Source organism: Sciurus vulgaris (genome assembly GCF_902686455.1).
Source record: "Sciurus vulgaris genome assembly, chromosome: 2".
Classification (NCBI taxonomy): Eukaryota; Metazoa; Chordata; class Mammalia; order Rodentia; family Sciuridae; genus Sciurus; species Sciurus vulgaris.
This window is the reverse complement of record NC_136462.1, coordinates 153,758,562-153,773,251: the sequence shown is the minus strand read 5'-3', so window position 1 is coordinate 153,773,251 and position 14,690 is coordinate 153,758,562. Positions and strand designations below refer to the sequence as shown.

The 14,690-nt window shown below is 37.0% G+C and overlaps 2 protein-coding genes and 1 pseudogene across 9 annotated transcripts in view; 2 read left to right on the top strand and 1 right to left on the bottom strand.

Moving 5' to 3' along the window:
• The window catches only part of LOC306651411 (DNA replication complex GINS protein PSF1), a 37,876-nt gene extending 27,334 nt beyond the window's left edge, over positions 1 to 10,542 (top strand). For 5 of the 6 annotated variants that reach the window (XM_079123979.1, XM_079123978.1, XM_079123981.1 and 2 more), the window contains 2 exons: positions 6,459 to 6,536; positions 9,029 to 10,519. In XM_079123979.1, the coding sequence (XP_078980105.1) occupies positions 6,459 to 6,536; positions 9,029 to 9,097 (147 nt within the window). In that variant the 3' untranslated portion in view covers positions 9,098 to 10,519. Of the gene's footprint in view, positions 1 to 6,458; positions 6,537 to 9,028 lie in introns of all 6 variants that reach the window. The other variant, XM_079123977.1, reaches the window with a different exon arrangement.
• LOC306651472 (ninein-like protein) overlaps positions 24 to 14,690 on the bottom strand; it is a 29,011-nt gene continuing 14,344 nt past the window's right edge. Inside the window, exon 6 of one of the 2 annotated variants that reach the window (XM_079124082.1) lies at positions 24 to 891. The gene's annotated coding sequence lies outside the window, so the exon portion shown is untranslated. Of the gene's footprint in view, positions 892 to 13,718; positions 14,019 to 14,690 lie in introns of those variants that run through there. The other variant, XM_079124081.1, reaches the window with a different exon arrangement.
• Positions 1,767 to 2,331, top strand: LOC306651464 (large ribosomal subunit protein eL21-like; annotated as a pseudogene). The gene has a single exon. The product of its transcript is annotated as a large ribosomal subunit protein eL21-like (transcript).

The following is a 14,690-nucleotide window of genomic DNA, read 5'->3' as shown; positions in this document are numbered from 1 at the left end:
TTTTTTTTTTTTTTTTTGGTGGAGATGCCAGGGGTTGAAGGAACCCCTAAATTTTGAAAACAATGAAACAAATAAACCTATCTTTCAAGTTGGTAGATTAGTCAAATAGGAATTATTTGCTTAGTTTTTAAACATTTTCCCCCATTTTATTGCACTAAAATACACAAAACATAAATTTCATCATCTTAACCATCCTTTTTTTGTTTTTGTTTTGGTACTAGGGATTGAACTTACTGAGCCACATCCCCAGCCCTTTTTATTTTTTATTTTGGAACAGGTTCTCACTAAGTAACTTAGTGCCTCCTTAAATTGCTGAGGTTGGCTTTGAGCCTATGATCCTTCTGCCTCAGTCTCCCAAACTGCTGGGATTACAGGCGTGCACCACTGTGCTCAGCGTAACCATCTTTTAAGTATATAGTTCAGAAAGTATTAAATACTCTCATAATATTGTGCAGCCATCACACCATCCAGATTTCTTTTTGTCTTATAAAACTGGAACTAAACCCACTAAACAGTAATGCCCCTCTTCCTAGCCCTCCTTGAAACCACCATTCTACTTTGTCTTTATGATTTTTAACTATTCTTAAGTTAAGTGGAATCATATGGTAATTGTCTTTTTGTGATGGGCTTATCATGTAGCATAATGTTTTCAAGATTCATGTGTCAGAATTTCCTTCCTTTTTCAGGTCTTAGCCTTAAAATTATATTCCATTTGATGGGTAAACCATTTTCCTCATCCATTTATCCATTGATGGATAGTTCTACATTTTAGCTGTAAACTTGGGTATATAAATACCTCTTAGAACTAGGATCAGTGGTGCATACCTGTAATCCCAGGGAGATTGAAGCAGGAGGTTTGTAAGTTTGAGGCCAGCCTGGGTCAGTGAAACCCTATTTAAAAATAAAAAGGGCTGGTGATGTATCTCAGTGTACTCAGTGATAGTGCACCCCTGGCTTCGATCCTCAGTAAACACACACACGCACACGCACACGCACACACACACACACACACACACAAATTGAGATCCTGCTTTCATTTATTTTTGGTGTATACCGAGAAGTAGAATTGCTGTATCACATGGTAATTCTGTGTTTAAACTTTGAGGAACTGCCATACTGTTTTAAAAGCACTGTACCATTTTACATTGTCCCAACGGTACACACAAGGGTTTCAGTTTCTCTATATCCTTACCAAAACTTATTTCATATTTTTCCCTTTTAAAAAAATTATGACCATCCTAAAGAGTGAAATGGTATTTCATTTTAGGTTTGAGATTAATTTCTCTAATAATTGGTGATGTTGAGCATCTTTTCACATGCTTCTTAGCTATTTATATATCTTTGGAAAAACGTCTATTCAGGTTCTTTTCCCATTTTTGAATTGGGTTTATATTTCTGTTGTGGAGTTTTAGGTTCTCTCTATATTCTGGATTTTAATCCCTTATCACAAATATGATTTGCAAATATTTTCTTCCATTCTGTTGATTGCCTCTTTAGGCTGTTAGTACTGTTTTTAGGTACACAAAAGATTAGAGCTTCATGCAGTCCAATTCGTCTGTTGTTGTTGCTGCTGTGTCTTTGGTGTTATATCCAAGAAGTTATTGCCAAATTCAGTGTTGTCCAGCTTCTGCCCTGTATTCTCTAAGAGTTTTGTTTTAGGTCTTACATCTAGATCTTTGATCTATTTTGAGTCTGTTTTCGTATGTAATGGTCCAACATTTTTTTCTTTTGCATGTTGATATCCACCTTTCTTGAAAAGTCTTTCCGCCTTTCGGCCGGAACCGCCATCTTCCAGTAATTCGCCAAAATGACGAACACAAAGGGAAAGAGGAGAGGAACCCGATATATGTTCTCTAGGCCTTTTAGAAAACATGGAGTTGTTCCTTTGGCCACATATATGAGAATTTATAAGAAAGGTGATATTGTAGACATTAAGGGAATGGGTACTGTTCAAAAAGGAATGATAAATGTTATCATGGCAAAACTGGGAGAGTCTACAATGTTACCCAGCCTGCTGTTGGCATTGTTGTGAATAAGCCAGTTAAGGGCAAGATTCTTGCCAAGAGGATTAATATGCGTATTGAGCATATTAAGCACTCTTAAGAGCCGAGACAGCTTCCTGAAACGTGTGAAGGAAAATGATCAGAAAAAGAAGGAAGCCAAAGAGAAGGGTACCTGGGTTCAGCTGAAACGCCAGCCTGCTCCACCCAGAGAAGCACATTTTGTGAGAACAAATGGAAAGGAGCCTGAGCTGCTGGAACCTATTCCCTATGAATTCATGGCATAATAAATGTAAAGAAATAAAAGCCTGTGAACTTTAAAAAAAAAAAAGACTTTCCTTTCTCCATTGAATGGTATACCGATTCCCTTTTTATAAGTGATTTGACCATGAAGTTGAGTTTATTTTTTATTCTATTCCATTGCTCTGTGTGTTTGTTTTTTATGTCAGAACTATGACTATTTTAATTATTGAAACTTTGTAATAAGTTTTGATATCAGGAAATGAGTCCTCCAAATTTGTTCTTTTTCAAGATTGCTTTGGCTGTTTGAGGTCCCTTGAGATTTCATATGAATTGTAGGATTTTTTTTTTTATATTTTTGTTGTTGTTGTAGATGGACAGAATACCTTTATTTTATTTGTTTATTTTTTATGTGGTGCTAAGGATTGAACCCTAACCCTCTCACATGCTAGGCAAGCGCTCTGCCACTGAGCTAAAGCCCCAACCCCAGATTGGTTTTTCTGTTTGTCCCAAATATATCTTTGAGGGGTTGTGTTGACTCTGTAGACTGGTTTGAGTACTGTTGACCTCTTAATATTGTTATCTTCCAGTTCATGAACATGGGTGGTGTATCCACTTATTGTTATCTTCTTTAAATTCTTTTGGCAGTGTTTCATAGTTTTCATTGACACGAATAAGTTAATTCCTAAGTATTGTGTTCTTTTTCATATTATAGTAAGTGGAATTATTTTTATAGTTTCCCTTTTCAGACTGTTCATTGTTGGTGTATAGAAATGGAACTGAAATTTGTGTGTTGTCTATGTATCCTGATACTTTGCTGAGTTCTTTCACTAGTCACAGTTTTCTTTGTGCATGGGGGGTCTTTAAGGTTTTTTACATGTATAGTCATATCATCTATGAACAGAAATAATTAATTCTTTCCATGGGTTTGTGTTTATTTATTTGCTCGTGTTTTTTTGTTTGTTTGTTTGTTTGTTTTTGTTTTTGTTTTTTGCAGTGCTGGGGATTGAACTCAGGGCCTTAGTGCTTGTGAGGCAAGCACTCTACCAACTGAGCTATCTCCCTAGCCCTATTTACTTGTTTTTTGAGACAAGATTTTGTTAAATTGCTGAGGCCGATCTGGAGCTTGTGGTCCTCCTGCCTCAGCAGCTGGGATTATAGAACCTCTTTCCAATTTAGATGCTTTTATCTTTTCTTGCCTAATGACTTGGTTATACCTTCCAGTTATATATTGAACAGAGTGACAAAAGTGAGCATTCCTGAACTTGGAGGAAAAGGTTTCAGTCTTTCCCCATTGATATGATGTTTGCTGTGGATTTTTCTTTCTTTTCTTTTTTTTTCCTTTGCAGTACTGGAGATTGAATCCAGGGTGCCCTACTGCTGATTTATTCCCCAGCCCTTATTTTTTAAAATTAATTAACTAATTTACTTATTTTGTGGTGTAGGGGATTGAGCCCAGGGCCTCATGAATGCTAAGCAACACATCCCCAGCCCATTTATAAAAATTTTATTTTGAAATAGGGTCTAAATTGTGGAGGCTAGCCTCAAATTGTCAATCCTTCTGCCTCAGCCCCTGAGTTGCTGGAATCACAGGTGAATAGTTTAGCACCCATCTATTGCAGTGAATTTTTTGTGTATGGCTTTTATTTTGTGGACATAATTTCTTTCTATTCCTAGTTTGTTAAGTTTGTCATGAAAAGGTGTTGAATTTTGTCAAATGCTTTTTCTCATACCTGTGGCAGTGATTATGTAGTCCTCCTGGAGAATATGAGGGAGGGATCCAAGTCATTTTGAAAAGTGGTAAGTTGGCAGTACAAACTATATCAGAGAAGCAACAGAATTTAAAAGGGAAATTTATTATACAATACTGGTTAACAAAAGCAGTAGGAATAAAAGCTAGACTAATGTCATTTTGTAATCTTAATGCCAGAAGGAAGTAGTTACTTAATCTTTATGTGACTAGTTGGACTTTTGTAATGGATAATTATGGATAATAGTTAATATCCAAAAAGGACCACTTGTAAGAGGAAGTACAAGAAGTACCAAAATACAAAACCTTGTCTGAAAAAACCTCTAGATCTGTCTTACAGTTTATAGGAAATTCAGGGAGAGGATTATGGTAAATGACCCCACCAAAATCCACAACAAAATCTCGATTGTGGCAAGATATACCAAACTACCCATCCACTTTTTTTTTTTTTTTTTTTTTTTTTGGGGGGAGGTGCTGGGGATCGAACCCAGGGCCTTCTGCTTGCAAGGCAAGCACTCCCGACTGAGCTATCTCCCCAGCCCCCCCATCCACTTCCTTCAACAAATAAATTGCCAAGAGGAAGAAAAATAAAAAATAAAAAGAGGGAGGGAAATGTATACATTAAGACATTAAAAAAAAGAAAAAAGAAAAACATGTATTTTAAGACATTAAAAAAAAGAAAAACATGTATTTTGTAGCTCTAGTGAATTCTGATTTCAGCTTAGAAACTTAAGAAAAAATCATGAGACAATTGGGGTCATTTAGATATTAAATGAATATTTCATGATATTAAAAACTGTTGAGATAATAGACTATGTTCTTAAAAAGAATTTTATTTATAATAATAGATACTAAAATAATTGAGAAGTGAGGGAGGGAAACTTATTGGGCCACATGTTGATAATTGTTTAAGCTAGTTGAAGTGAATCTGCAGGATCATCTCATTAGTCTTTTTACTTTTGAATATGTTCATTGTTTTCCACAATAACGGTCTAGGGCTGAGAATGTAGTTCAGTGGTACAGCTTGTGCTTAACACACATAAGATTTTGGGCTCAATCCCCAGCAACCCCCTGTCTACCCAAAAGGGAAAATAAAAGTCTGCTTAAAGAAATAAATAGGTGGTAAAGATTTTTTATAATAGTATTTCAAGGTTAAAATACTTTGGGAATCATGGTAAGATTCTGAGTAATCATAGGCCATGATGAAATTATCTGAAAAAGTAGGAGGCTGAGACTTGTCATTGAAATTGGCTTTAGTGGAAGGAAACAATTAATCTTTCTTTCTTTCTTTTCCTTGCCCCGTCCCTGCTCCTTCCCCTTCCCCTTTCTTTCCCCTTCCTCTCCCCACTCTCTTTCTTTCTCTCCTTCTCTCTCTCTCTCTCTCTCTCTTTCTTTCCTTTGTGTACTGGGGATTGAACCCAAGGGCACTTTACCACTGAGCTTAGTCCCCAGCCCTTTTTTTATTTTGAAACAGGGTCTCACTAAGTTGCTTAGGGCTTCACTAACTTGCTGAGGCTGACTTCGAATTTAGGATCCTCCTCAGCCTTCTGAGTCACTGGGATTATAGGTGTGTGCCACTGCACCCAGTGGTAGCAGTGTTTTGATGCCAATCCTAGGATTTGAGAATAAATACTAGTCTGAGTTCTTATGAGGATGAAAACTGTTCTGCTTATTTTCTGGGGCAGCACTCAGTGCTGTATTCACGTGTCTCTTCTCACCTGGGGACACCTTTGAAGGTTCTTTACAGTTTCAAAGGTGGTTATGAAAAGACTGCCTCACTCTTCCAAAGAGGAATTGTTCCTGATTCTTGTCACATGAGGCTGTGTCTGTTCCTTCATGGTGTACCAGTAAGAATTCCTGGGGAAATCTGATGACTAAAGGAAATTGGAATAATCTCTTCTAAAAGTAGACATTTGGTAAACTGTCCTATTCCCAGGTATTGATAAAAATTTTATGGGTGAGATCTGTAAGAATCAGCCTGGAAGAGATCTAAAATTTTTTGTAGGTAGATATTTGAAATGCTTTGTTTTTCAGGATTTTTAGAGGGGAAAGGATCCAATGATAGCTTCCTTTACTCAGGGTGTTCTTGCTTTGAGCATTGACATACATACACATTCAGAGATTTTCCATTGTTCTTTCTCCACATCAAAGCAGGATAATGGGAACCATGAGACTACCACAATAGTAATATTAGGTCTAAGTATACAGAAAGGAAATAGATGGAAAGCCTAGTATTTTACTCTGTAGGTATTTATGTGATACCTAATTTCTTCTTGTTTACTATCTATTAAAAAATCATTTAAGCTGGGTACAGTGGTATGAATCTGCAGTGTCAGCTACTTGGGAGGCTGAGTCAGGAGGATCACTTGAGCCCAGCAGTTCAAAACCATCCTGAGCAACATCTTAAAGAATGAAAAAAAAAACAAAAAGAAAAATTTTAGATAAAGTATCAGGTTTTTTTCTTTCAGGTGCGGTGTCTGAAAGACTATGGAGAATTTGAAGTTGATGATGATGGCACTTCAGTACTACTTAAAAAAAATAGCCAGGTATTTCTTGTCATTAGATATTTTATGTTGAATCTTGTTAAGAGTGTTAGAGTCAGTAGCAAAATAAATACCACCTTGTGGTGATCATCTATATTTTAGGCATTATGTTTATTCTTTATATTTTCTAAATATATTTAATATTAAGTATTTTCTAGGGAAATTATTTTTATGGGCCTTAGTCTAGGTATGTGGTAGATCATTATTCCAGGGCTTTTAAAATGATGGATTTAGTTCCTGTCTTCAAATTGTAATTGTGTAATTCAAATTATAATTTTAAAAAGTTCCTATGCAGTCATTTTCTGCATGAATTAAACCTTAACCTAATTATTTGGCAAACAATAATGATATAGATGAAGAATTTCTTAGTAATTTGTATATAGCTTTGTATTTGAACCTGAGGGCATTTTATCACTGAGCTGCATCCCAGCCTTTTTTTTAATTTTATTTTGAGATAGGGTCTTACTAAGTTGCCAAGGCTGGCTTCGAACTTGTGATTCTCCTGCCTTAGCCTCCTGAGTCACTGGGATTACAGGTGTGGGCCACTGCATCTGGCTAATATATAACAATTTAATAGGGAAAGATTAAAGTTGTAAAGTTGTAACTGGAGCTAAATTTTTCTTCATACAGCATCTCAATATATGTTTCCTTAAAAATCTTCACATTTGGTGAGTTCACATTAGCTGAGCTTATTTTTATCCTGTTCTGTTTTGTGAAATCACAGTATATGAGGAAAAAAGCCTTTATAAGAACCATTTTTTTCTTTCTCTGATTGTCATCTTGATACTGACCAGTTAAGTGTCTAATGACCCCAAAAGTTATTGGTGCTGACTAAGCCCAGGATCAAAAGAATGCTTCAGGCCACATGTATTTGGGCTTATTTTTCTAACAGAGTGAGTTGATCTATTATACTGCTACTTTTAGAGCAATTGCCTCCTAAAGTAAAGGTTGAATATTTTTAAAACAGATTTAAGGTACCATCAAATCTTTGGTTGTTAAAGTAATTTCACTCCCATACCTCTTAGAGATATATACCAATGAATCAAAATCAAGTGATAAATTCATGTTGTCATAAAAAACAATCTGTATTGCTAGAGGATATAACAGGAAGTTGTAGTTCACAAGAGCAAAGCTGTCTTCAGAAAGCAAGATATGTAAAGATACCACTTCATCCCCAAACATTGTCTTGTGGTCAAAACTATTTCTTAGGCTTTATTTCTGATTCTTTCTTTTTTTTTTGGGGGGGGGGGTGTGCTGGGGATCGAACCCAGGGCCTTGTGCTTGCGTGACAAGCACTCTACCCACTGAACTATCTCCCCAGCCCCCTCTGATTATTTCTGATTGCCTGCTGTGGCAATGATTCCTTGGCCCTATTAGCATACTCATTTGCTCCTGTGGACCATGTAAACACAGCTTTCCTTTTTTTTTAATATATATATATATATCATACATATATGTATATATATATATTTAGTTGTAGATGGACACAATACCTTTATTTATTTATTTATTTACATTTATGTGGCATTGAGGCTCGAACCCAGTGCCTCACATGTGCTAGGTAAGCACTCTACCACTGAGCTACAACCCCAGCCCAGCTTTCCTCTTTTTGTGCTTTTGTCTTCAGCTGTCACCTTTCCCTCAACTGTAGAAATAGAGACATTAAAATAAAAACATAATCAACTGTATTTGAAACTTATTATCAACTGTTTGATACGAGGGGTTTCTAAAATGTCATACCAGGGCTAAGGGTGTAGCTCAGAGGTAGGCGCTTGCCTACCATGCCTCTGGTTTAGTCCTCAGCACTGAAAAAGAAATTATGGTAAAATATGCAAAACATCCAATTCATCATCTTAACTGTTTAGCACATATCTGTAATCCTAGTGACTTGGGAGACTGAAGAGGATTCCAAGTTCCGATAAATAAATAAATAATTCTGACCACATCTAGAATTGATTGTCTATAGAATCTATGGTGTTCATCATCCATGTAATATAAACATTAATAGGGAAACATTTTCTTACCATAAGTTTTTATTTATTTATTTATTTTATGTGGTGCTGAGGATTGAACCCAGTGCCTCACACGTGCTACGCAAGCACTCCATCACTGAGCTACAACCCCAGCCCACCATAAGTTCTTTAGTACTTGACAATATGGAAGACATTGTTTCGATAGTAGTCCTTGGCCTGTGTGTCCCCATGACTAGTTTAGTCACAGGTCTTTCATAAGGCCTTTGGGTTTATGAGGCAGGACTTTCAGGTGCAATGTCACTGAAGTTACATTTTGCTTCTTGAGTAGTTTTGATTCACTATAGCTCTAAGTGGCATCAATTTTGGTTGATTACAATGACAAAGTTTAGCTTTTCACTACTCAGATGCTGGAGTTTCAAAAACGTAATCAACTGTTGCTTTTTAATGATGCAAAATATAATTTAAAATTTTTTCTCAGTCACTTCTCTTACTCTTCTTCCCTCTACTCCCTTTCTTCTGTAGCACTTTTTGCCTCGGTGGAAGTGTGAGCAGTTGATCAGACAAGGAGTTCTGGAGCATGTCTTGTCATGACTGTGTCATGCCATGACTACGTCCCGTGGTGACCACATGTGGAGGCACTGTCAGACCTTGCCACATATGAGGCTGAACCCATGCCACAGAAATGTCTCTACTTCTCCCCATACCTCCCTCTTTGATTAAAAATTTACAGGTGACTTTAAGATAACCAAAAAGGTGTTGCTCAATGGTACAGTGCTTGCCCTGAACATGGGAAGCCCTAGATTCCATTCCCAGAACCTCAAATGAATTTAAAAAAAAATAATAATAACCATGAATACTTGGCTAACATGTATTAAGGACTTTTGTTTTTGTGTTGTACACCATTCTTCCTGCTCCTTTCTGTAAAAAAAACTATCTAGCCAGGCGTGGTGGCATACACCTGTAATCCCAGCTTCTAAGGAGGCTAAGGCAGGAGGATTACAAGTTCAAGTTCAGCCTTAGAACTTAGTGAGGCCCTAAGCAATTTAGTGAGACTGTCTCAAAAATAAAAAGGGTTGTGAATGTGGTTCAGTAATAAAGCACCCCTGCATTGAATCTCTGGTGGAAAAAAAAAAAAAAAATCTGTGTCTATAATCATAACATTCCCAACTGTCATTGTAGTATGTTTTTATAAATGAAAATATTTGTAAGTTTGAGTCTCTTTGGAGTATCATGGCTGTATAAATAGAAGGCAGATCTCTGTGCATCTTGAGTGTTTTCTGGTAGTATGTATTGTGTATGCCAGGAGGCCAAATTTCTGGAATATATATTTCTAAATCATTTGGGTAAAGATGATTTTCTAAAAAAAATTTTCATGATCTGTAATAGTAATGGCATATGTAATATGTAAATTTATTATATGACTATTTGGAAAGGAGGGAGGAAGGACACTATGGATATTGCCATTTCTAGAAAACTTCCTTTTCTAGCCCCAATTTCTATGTCCCTTTGCAAAGCAGTAAGACTGATGCTCACCCACCAGCTCAAAATAGAGGACTAGACCCCCAGCCTGAGTCCTTATGGAAAATGAATGAATACCAGTTGAAAACTTGAAATTGTGGTGTTTGTATCAATTTGTACTGACTGACTATCTATAATTATGACTGGAATTTTAAGCATAAATCATTTTTTTTCTTATAAAGGTAATAAATATGCAGTTAAAAAAGTAAAAACTGTACAGTATAGAAAATGAAGGTAATGACTAAGGATGTAACTCAGTAGTAAAGTGATTGCCTGGCATGCATGAGGCCCTAGGTTCGATTCTCAGTACCACCAAATAGATAGATAGATAGATAGATAAAAGTGCCCTTTCCTTACTAAATATTATAGTGTGGCCACCATTAGCTGCACTCATAGATGGAGTACAATCCTATTTGCTTTGTCATTTGCTTTCAAGTTTTTGTTTGTAGGTCAGTGTGAGTCTGTGCCTTGTCAGTGTTTTGAGTTGTCTATTCCTCTAAAACAAACCACCTGAAATGTGGTGGCTACTCAGCTGAGCAGTTCTACTGATCTTGCTTGGGGTCTTTGATATACTTGCCTTCTTTTTTGGTGGGGGGTGTGGGGATTGAACCCAGGGTCTTGTGCTTGTAAGGTAAGCGCTCTATCAACTGAGCTATATCCCCTGCCCTATAATTGCATTCTGATGGTGGCCTGGCTGGGATGGCTCACTTGTTTGTGTGGTCTTATACGTTCCCAAGGTGGCATGTCTCACCACAATGTAAAGACAGTGGAAGTGGGAGCAGTTTTCTGGAAGGCTGGGCTACATTCCATCAGTAGTAATAGGTTACTCAGATTCAATTAAGGGATCATGCAAACCACATGAAGGCAGAACACTGAGTGGTCATCAGACCCAGGTTTGGGGTCGAGGTTCTTGTCATATGAAATGATTGGGTGTTCATTCTGTTCTCTATCCCAAGGCTGGGGATTGAATCTAAGGCCTGTGCATTCTAGTCAGGCACCCAACCACTAAGCCACATCCTCATCCTTTTTTTGAAGTTGAACAGGCTGCTGAGTTGAACATGCTGACCTGGAACTTGTGATCCTCCAGCCTTAGCCTTCTGAGTGGTTGGGATTACAGGTGTGCACCACTGCACTTGGCAAGAGCAGACCTTTTTAATTTTGGTGAAATCCCATCTGTTTACTTATTCTTTTTGTGTTGCATCTGTGAATTCTTTCCATCTAAGATCACAATTTATTTCCTTTTTTCATCTATAAGAGTTACAGTTTTTAGGTTTTACACTTAGGTTTACCATCAATTTTGAGCTAATTTTTGTTTATGCTACAAGTTATGGTTCCAAGTTCACTTTTGTTTTTCTTCCTTGGGCATATAGATCCAACTTTAACAGTGCCATTTGTTGAAAAGACTATTCTTTCTCTACTATTACCTTTACATCTTTTTTAAAAATTGTGTATGTGCAGATTTATTTTTGGACCTTTTGATCTGTTCTGATATGTGAGCTGATATCTTACCAACTAACTCTTTTGACCCATAAACAAGGTATTTCTTCCCAATTATTTGTCTTCCACTTCTCTCAATAATTTGTAGTTTTCAGTTTACAGGTTTATCAAGTATTTTGTCAGTATTAGTTTTGGTAACAGTATTTTAAATTTCAGATTCTAATTGTTATTTTACAGAAATACAACTAATGTTGGATTTGTTATCCTGCAGTCTTGCTAAATTTATTTTCATAGCCTTTTTGTAAATTAGATCATTTTTAAAAAATTTGTTCTAATCAGTTATACATGACAGCAGAATGCATTTTGACTCATTGTATACAAATGGACCACAACTTTTCATTTCTCTGGTTGTACATGACGTGGTGTCACAGCATTCATGCAATAATGTCCATCTTATTCCACCATCTTCTCCCCCATATCTCTCTCCCCTCATTCCCCTATACCCAATCCAAAGTTCCTCCATTCTTCCCTTGCCCACCCCCACCCCATTATGGATCAGCATCCCCTTATCAGAGAAAACATTTGGACTTTGGTTTTGGGGGATTGGCCTACTTCGCTAAAGTAGACCATTTTCCCACACCCATAGTCAGGCTTTCTTATGAAGAGTTTTACTTCCTCCTTTATAATCAAATACATTTTATTTCCTTTTATTGCCTGATTACACTAATTAAAATGACCAGTAGAGGACTTAATAAAAGTAGTCAGAGAACATACATCTTATTTCTGATCTTTAGGTGAAAGGCATTCAGTTTTTTATCATTAAGTATAATGGAAGCTCTTAAAGTTTTTGTAGATAACTTTTATCAGGGTGAAGAAGTTCCACTCTACCCATAAGGAGGCTAAGGCAGGAGGACTGCAAGTTTGAGGCCAGCCTGGGTAACTGAGACCGTCCGTGTCTCAAAATTTTAAAAATTAAAAAGGACTAAGGATATAGCTCAGTGATGAAAGTGCCCCTGGGTTTAATGCCCAGTACTTAGAAACAAACAAACAACTGTTCCATTCTATCTCCAGTTTACTGAGTTTTAAAAAAACATCTACTTAAATCTTTTGAGTCTTTCCATAGTGCTGTAAAGTTTTTCTCCTACAAGCATTTATAGTAAGTGCCAAAAGAGGAGGTGGCATGCCAGCTTCAGGATGGTGGCTGCCTCAAGAGAAGATCAAGGACAGAACTGGTTTTCCATCTCTGTTCTAAAAGTATGTAGCAGAAAGTTATCTCAAACAAATCTAGTTGCTGTGTGTGTACATGGATGCTTCTTATAAAACTTGTTTTCTACATGTTTGAAATTTTAAAGAACAATTTTAATAGAAAAGAATTTATTGTAAATACAGTAATTCTTCATATTACAGTAGTACGTACATTCCAATAAACCAAATGGCCATAATTTATGTATATTTCAGATAAAAAACTATACTTTTTTTTTACATAGGTACAATTTCCAGTGTGATGACATTTCATTGAGGAAAAGATTGCATTCGTAATAAACATGATCATCCCTGAGTCCACAGAACTTAGGCTCTTCCCAGACTTCTCCCCCACAGGGGAGCAGTCCCTGAAAGGTTTCTGTCCCCTCCTATATTGCTGGTTGACAGTTCACAGTAACAAAAGCCTTTCTGGAATGTGTGTACAGATCCACCATCAAGCACTCAAATGATGTAAGCCCAAACAGTAACAGTGAAATGGTGAATTGTGCACAGAGCCACAATTCTGCATTTTAACCTTTTCAGGCAAAGGTACAACACTGAAAATATTTTAACAACTCTCTCATTAACTGTTCTTTGCTGAGAGCCCCTAAAATCTGTTTCATCAGTATGTAGCAAGACTGGAAATTACCCCTGACAGCTAATAAAAAATGTTCTCTACTGCACCAGCATATTTTCTCAGCATCTGGTACACAGTGGACATTCACTAGTTTCAGGGTGAAGAATCACAGTCCTCAGTTTCTGAAGATGCAGAGATGATGAACCATAGCAAATTATGGCATCAGAGTGGCTTAATTTTTAAAAGATGTTATTCATGCTGGGTGTAATGGCCCATGCCTATAATTCGACCCTACTTGGAAGGCCGAGGCAAGAGATCCCAAGTTCCAGGCAGCCTGGGCAATTATACCTATATCAAAATTTTTTTTAAAATTATTTTTTAAAAGAGTTGGATTATTTTTTTAAAAGAGTTTTTTTTTTTAATTATTTTTTTAAAAGATTTTTTTAAAAGTATTTCAGTGGTAGAGCGCCCCTTGGTTCAATCCCCAGTACTGCAAAAACAGAAACAAAACATTCCTTAGAATGAATTCTAGGAAACCAGTAGTCTTTACACAGAGAGTGATGCTGGGGCAATCTTATTAATCAGTTTGTTGAGAGCACAAACTTTTTCTTCCAAGATGCGATTTTTGCTCTCGGCACCTCGTTGCTTCTCTTCTGTGACCTGAAGAGCCTTCATGAGGTGAGCATTTTCCACATAGAGTTCCTTGAGCAGCAGATCAGATTTAGTGTTCTTTTTGAACTATAGAGGAGAAAAAGCCATGCTTTACTGTGAATCCAGTGCAGAAAAGTTACACAAGCAGCCTGCTCCCTCTTATCCATTCAAATCTGTTCTGACCATAATTTTAGGTTGCTACCAGATGTGATACAAATATTAGATATGGCATATTTGTTCCCTGGCCTGAGGGAGGAAATTGAGAATATGCTGATCATGTAAGGAGAATTTAAGGCAACTTCATGAGAATCTTTTTTTTTTTTTGGCCAGGAAACAAGACTTAAAAAGACCAAAATCAGGATTCAAAAAATCTCTTCTTATTTTAATGCAGTGTGAAACAACAAAAACTTCAAGACAAAACTTACCTAACAAAAACTTACAAAAATGTGTGGTTTGTCTTGGGTGCTTTGCTGCCTGTGATGATGCACAGGACATATGGAGGCACTCTGTCCTCCCTCATAGTTGGGTATGTGAGCCATTCACCCAAACCATCGTAGGATGGGCTTCAGAGGTGGACACAGGCTGTTCAGGTCAGCTGCCCTTCCATGACCTTGCCCGAGACATGAAGGCTCAGGGCTGAGTATTGGGCTTTGTGAGCCCACACAGAATCTCTTCACTCAACAAGTAGTTACTACACACACCACATGTGCCCACTACCCTCGCAACATCCCTGTTCTCATGGAACATGTATTCTAACAG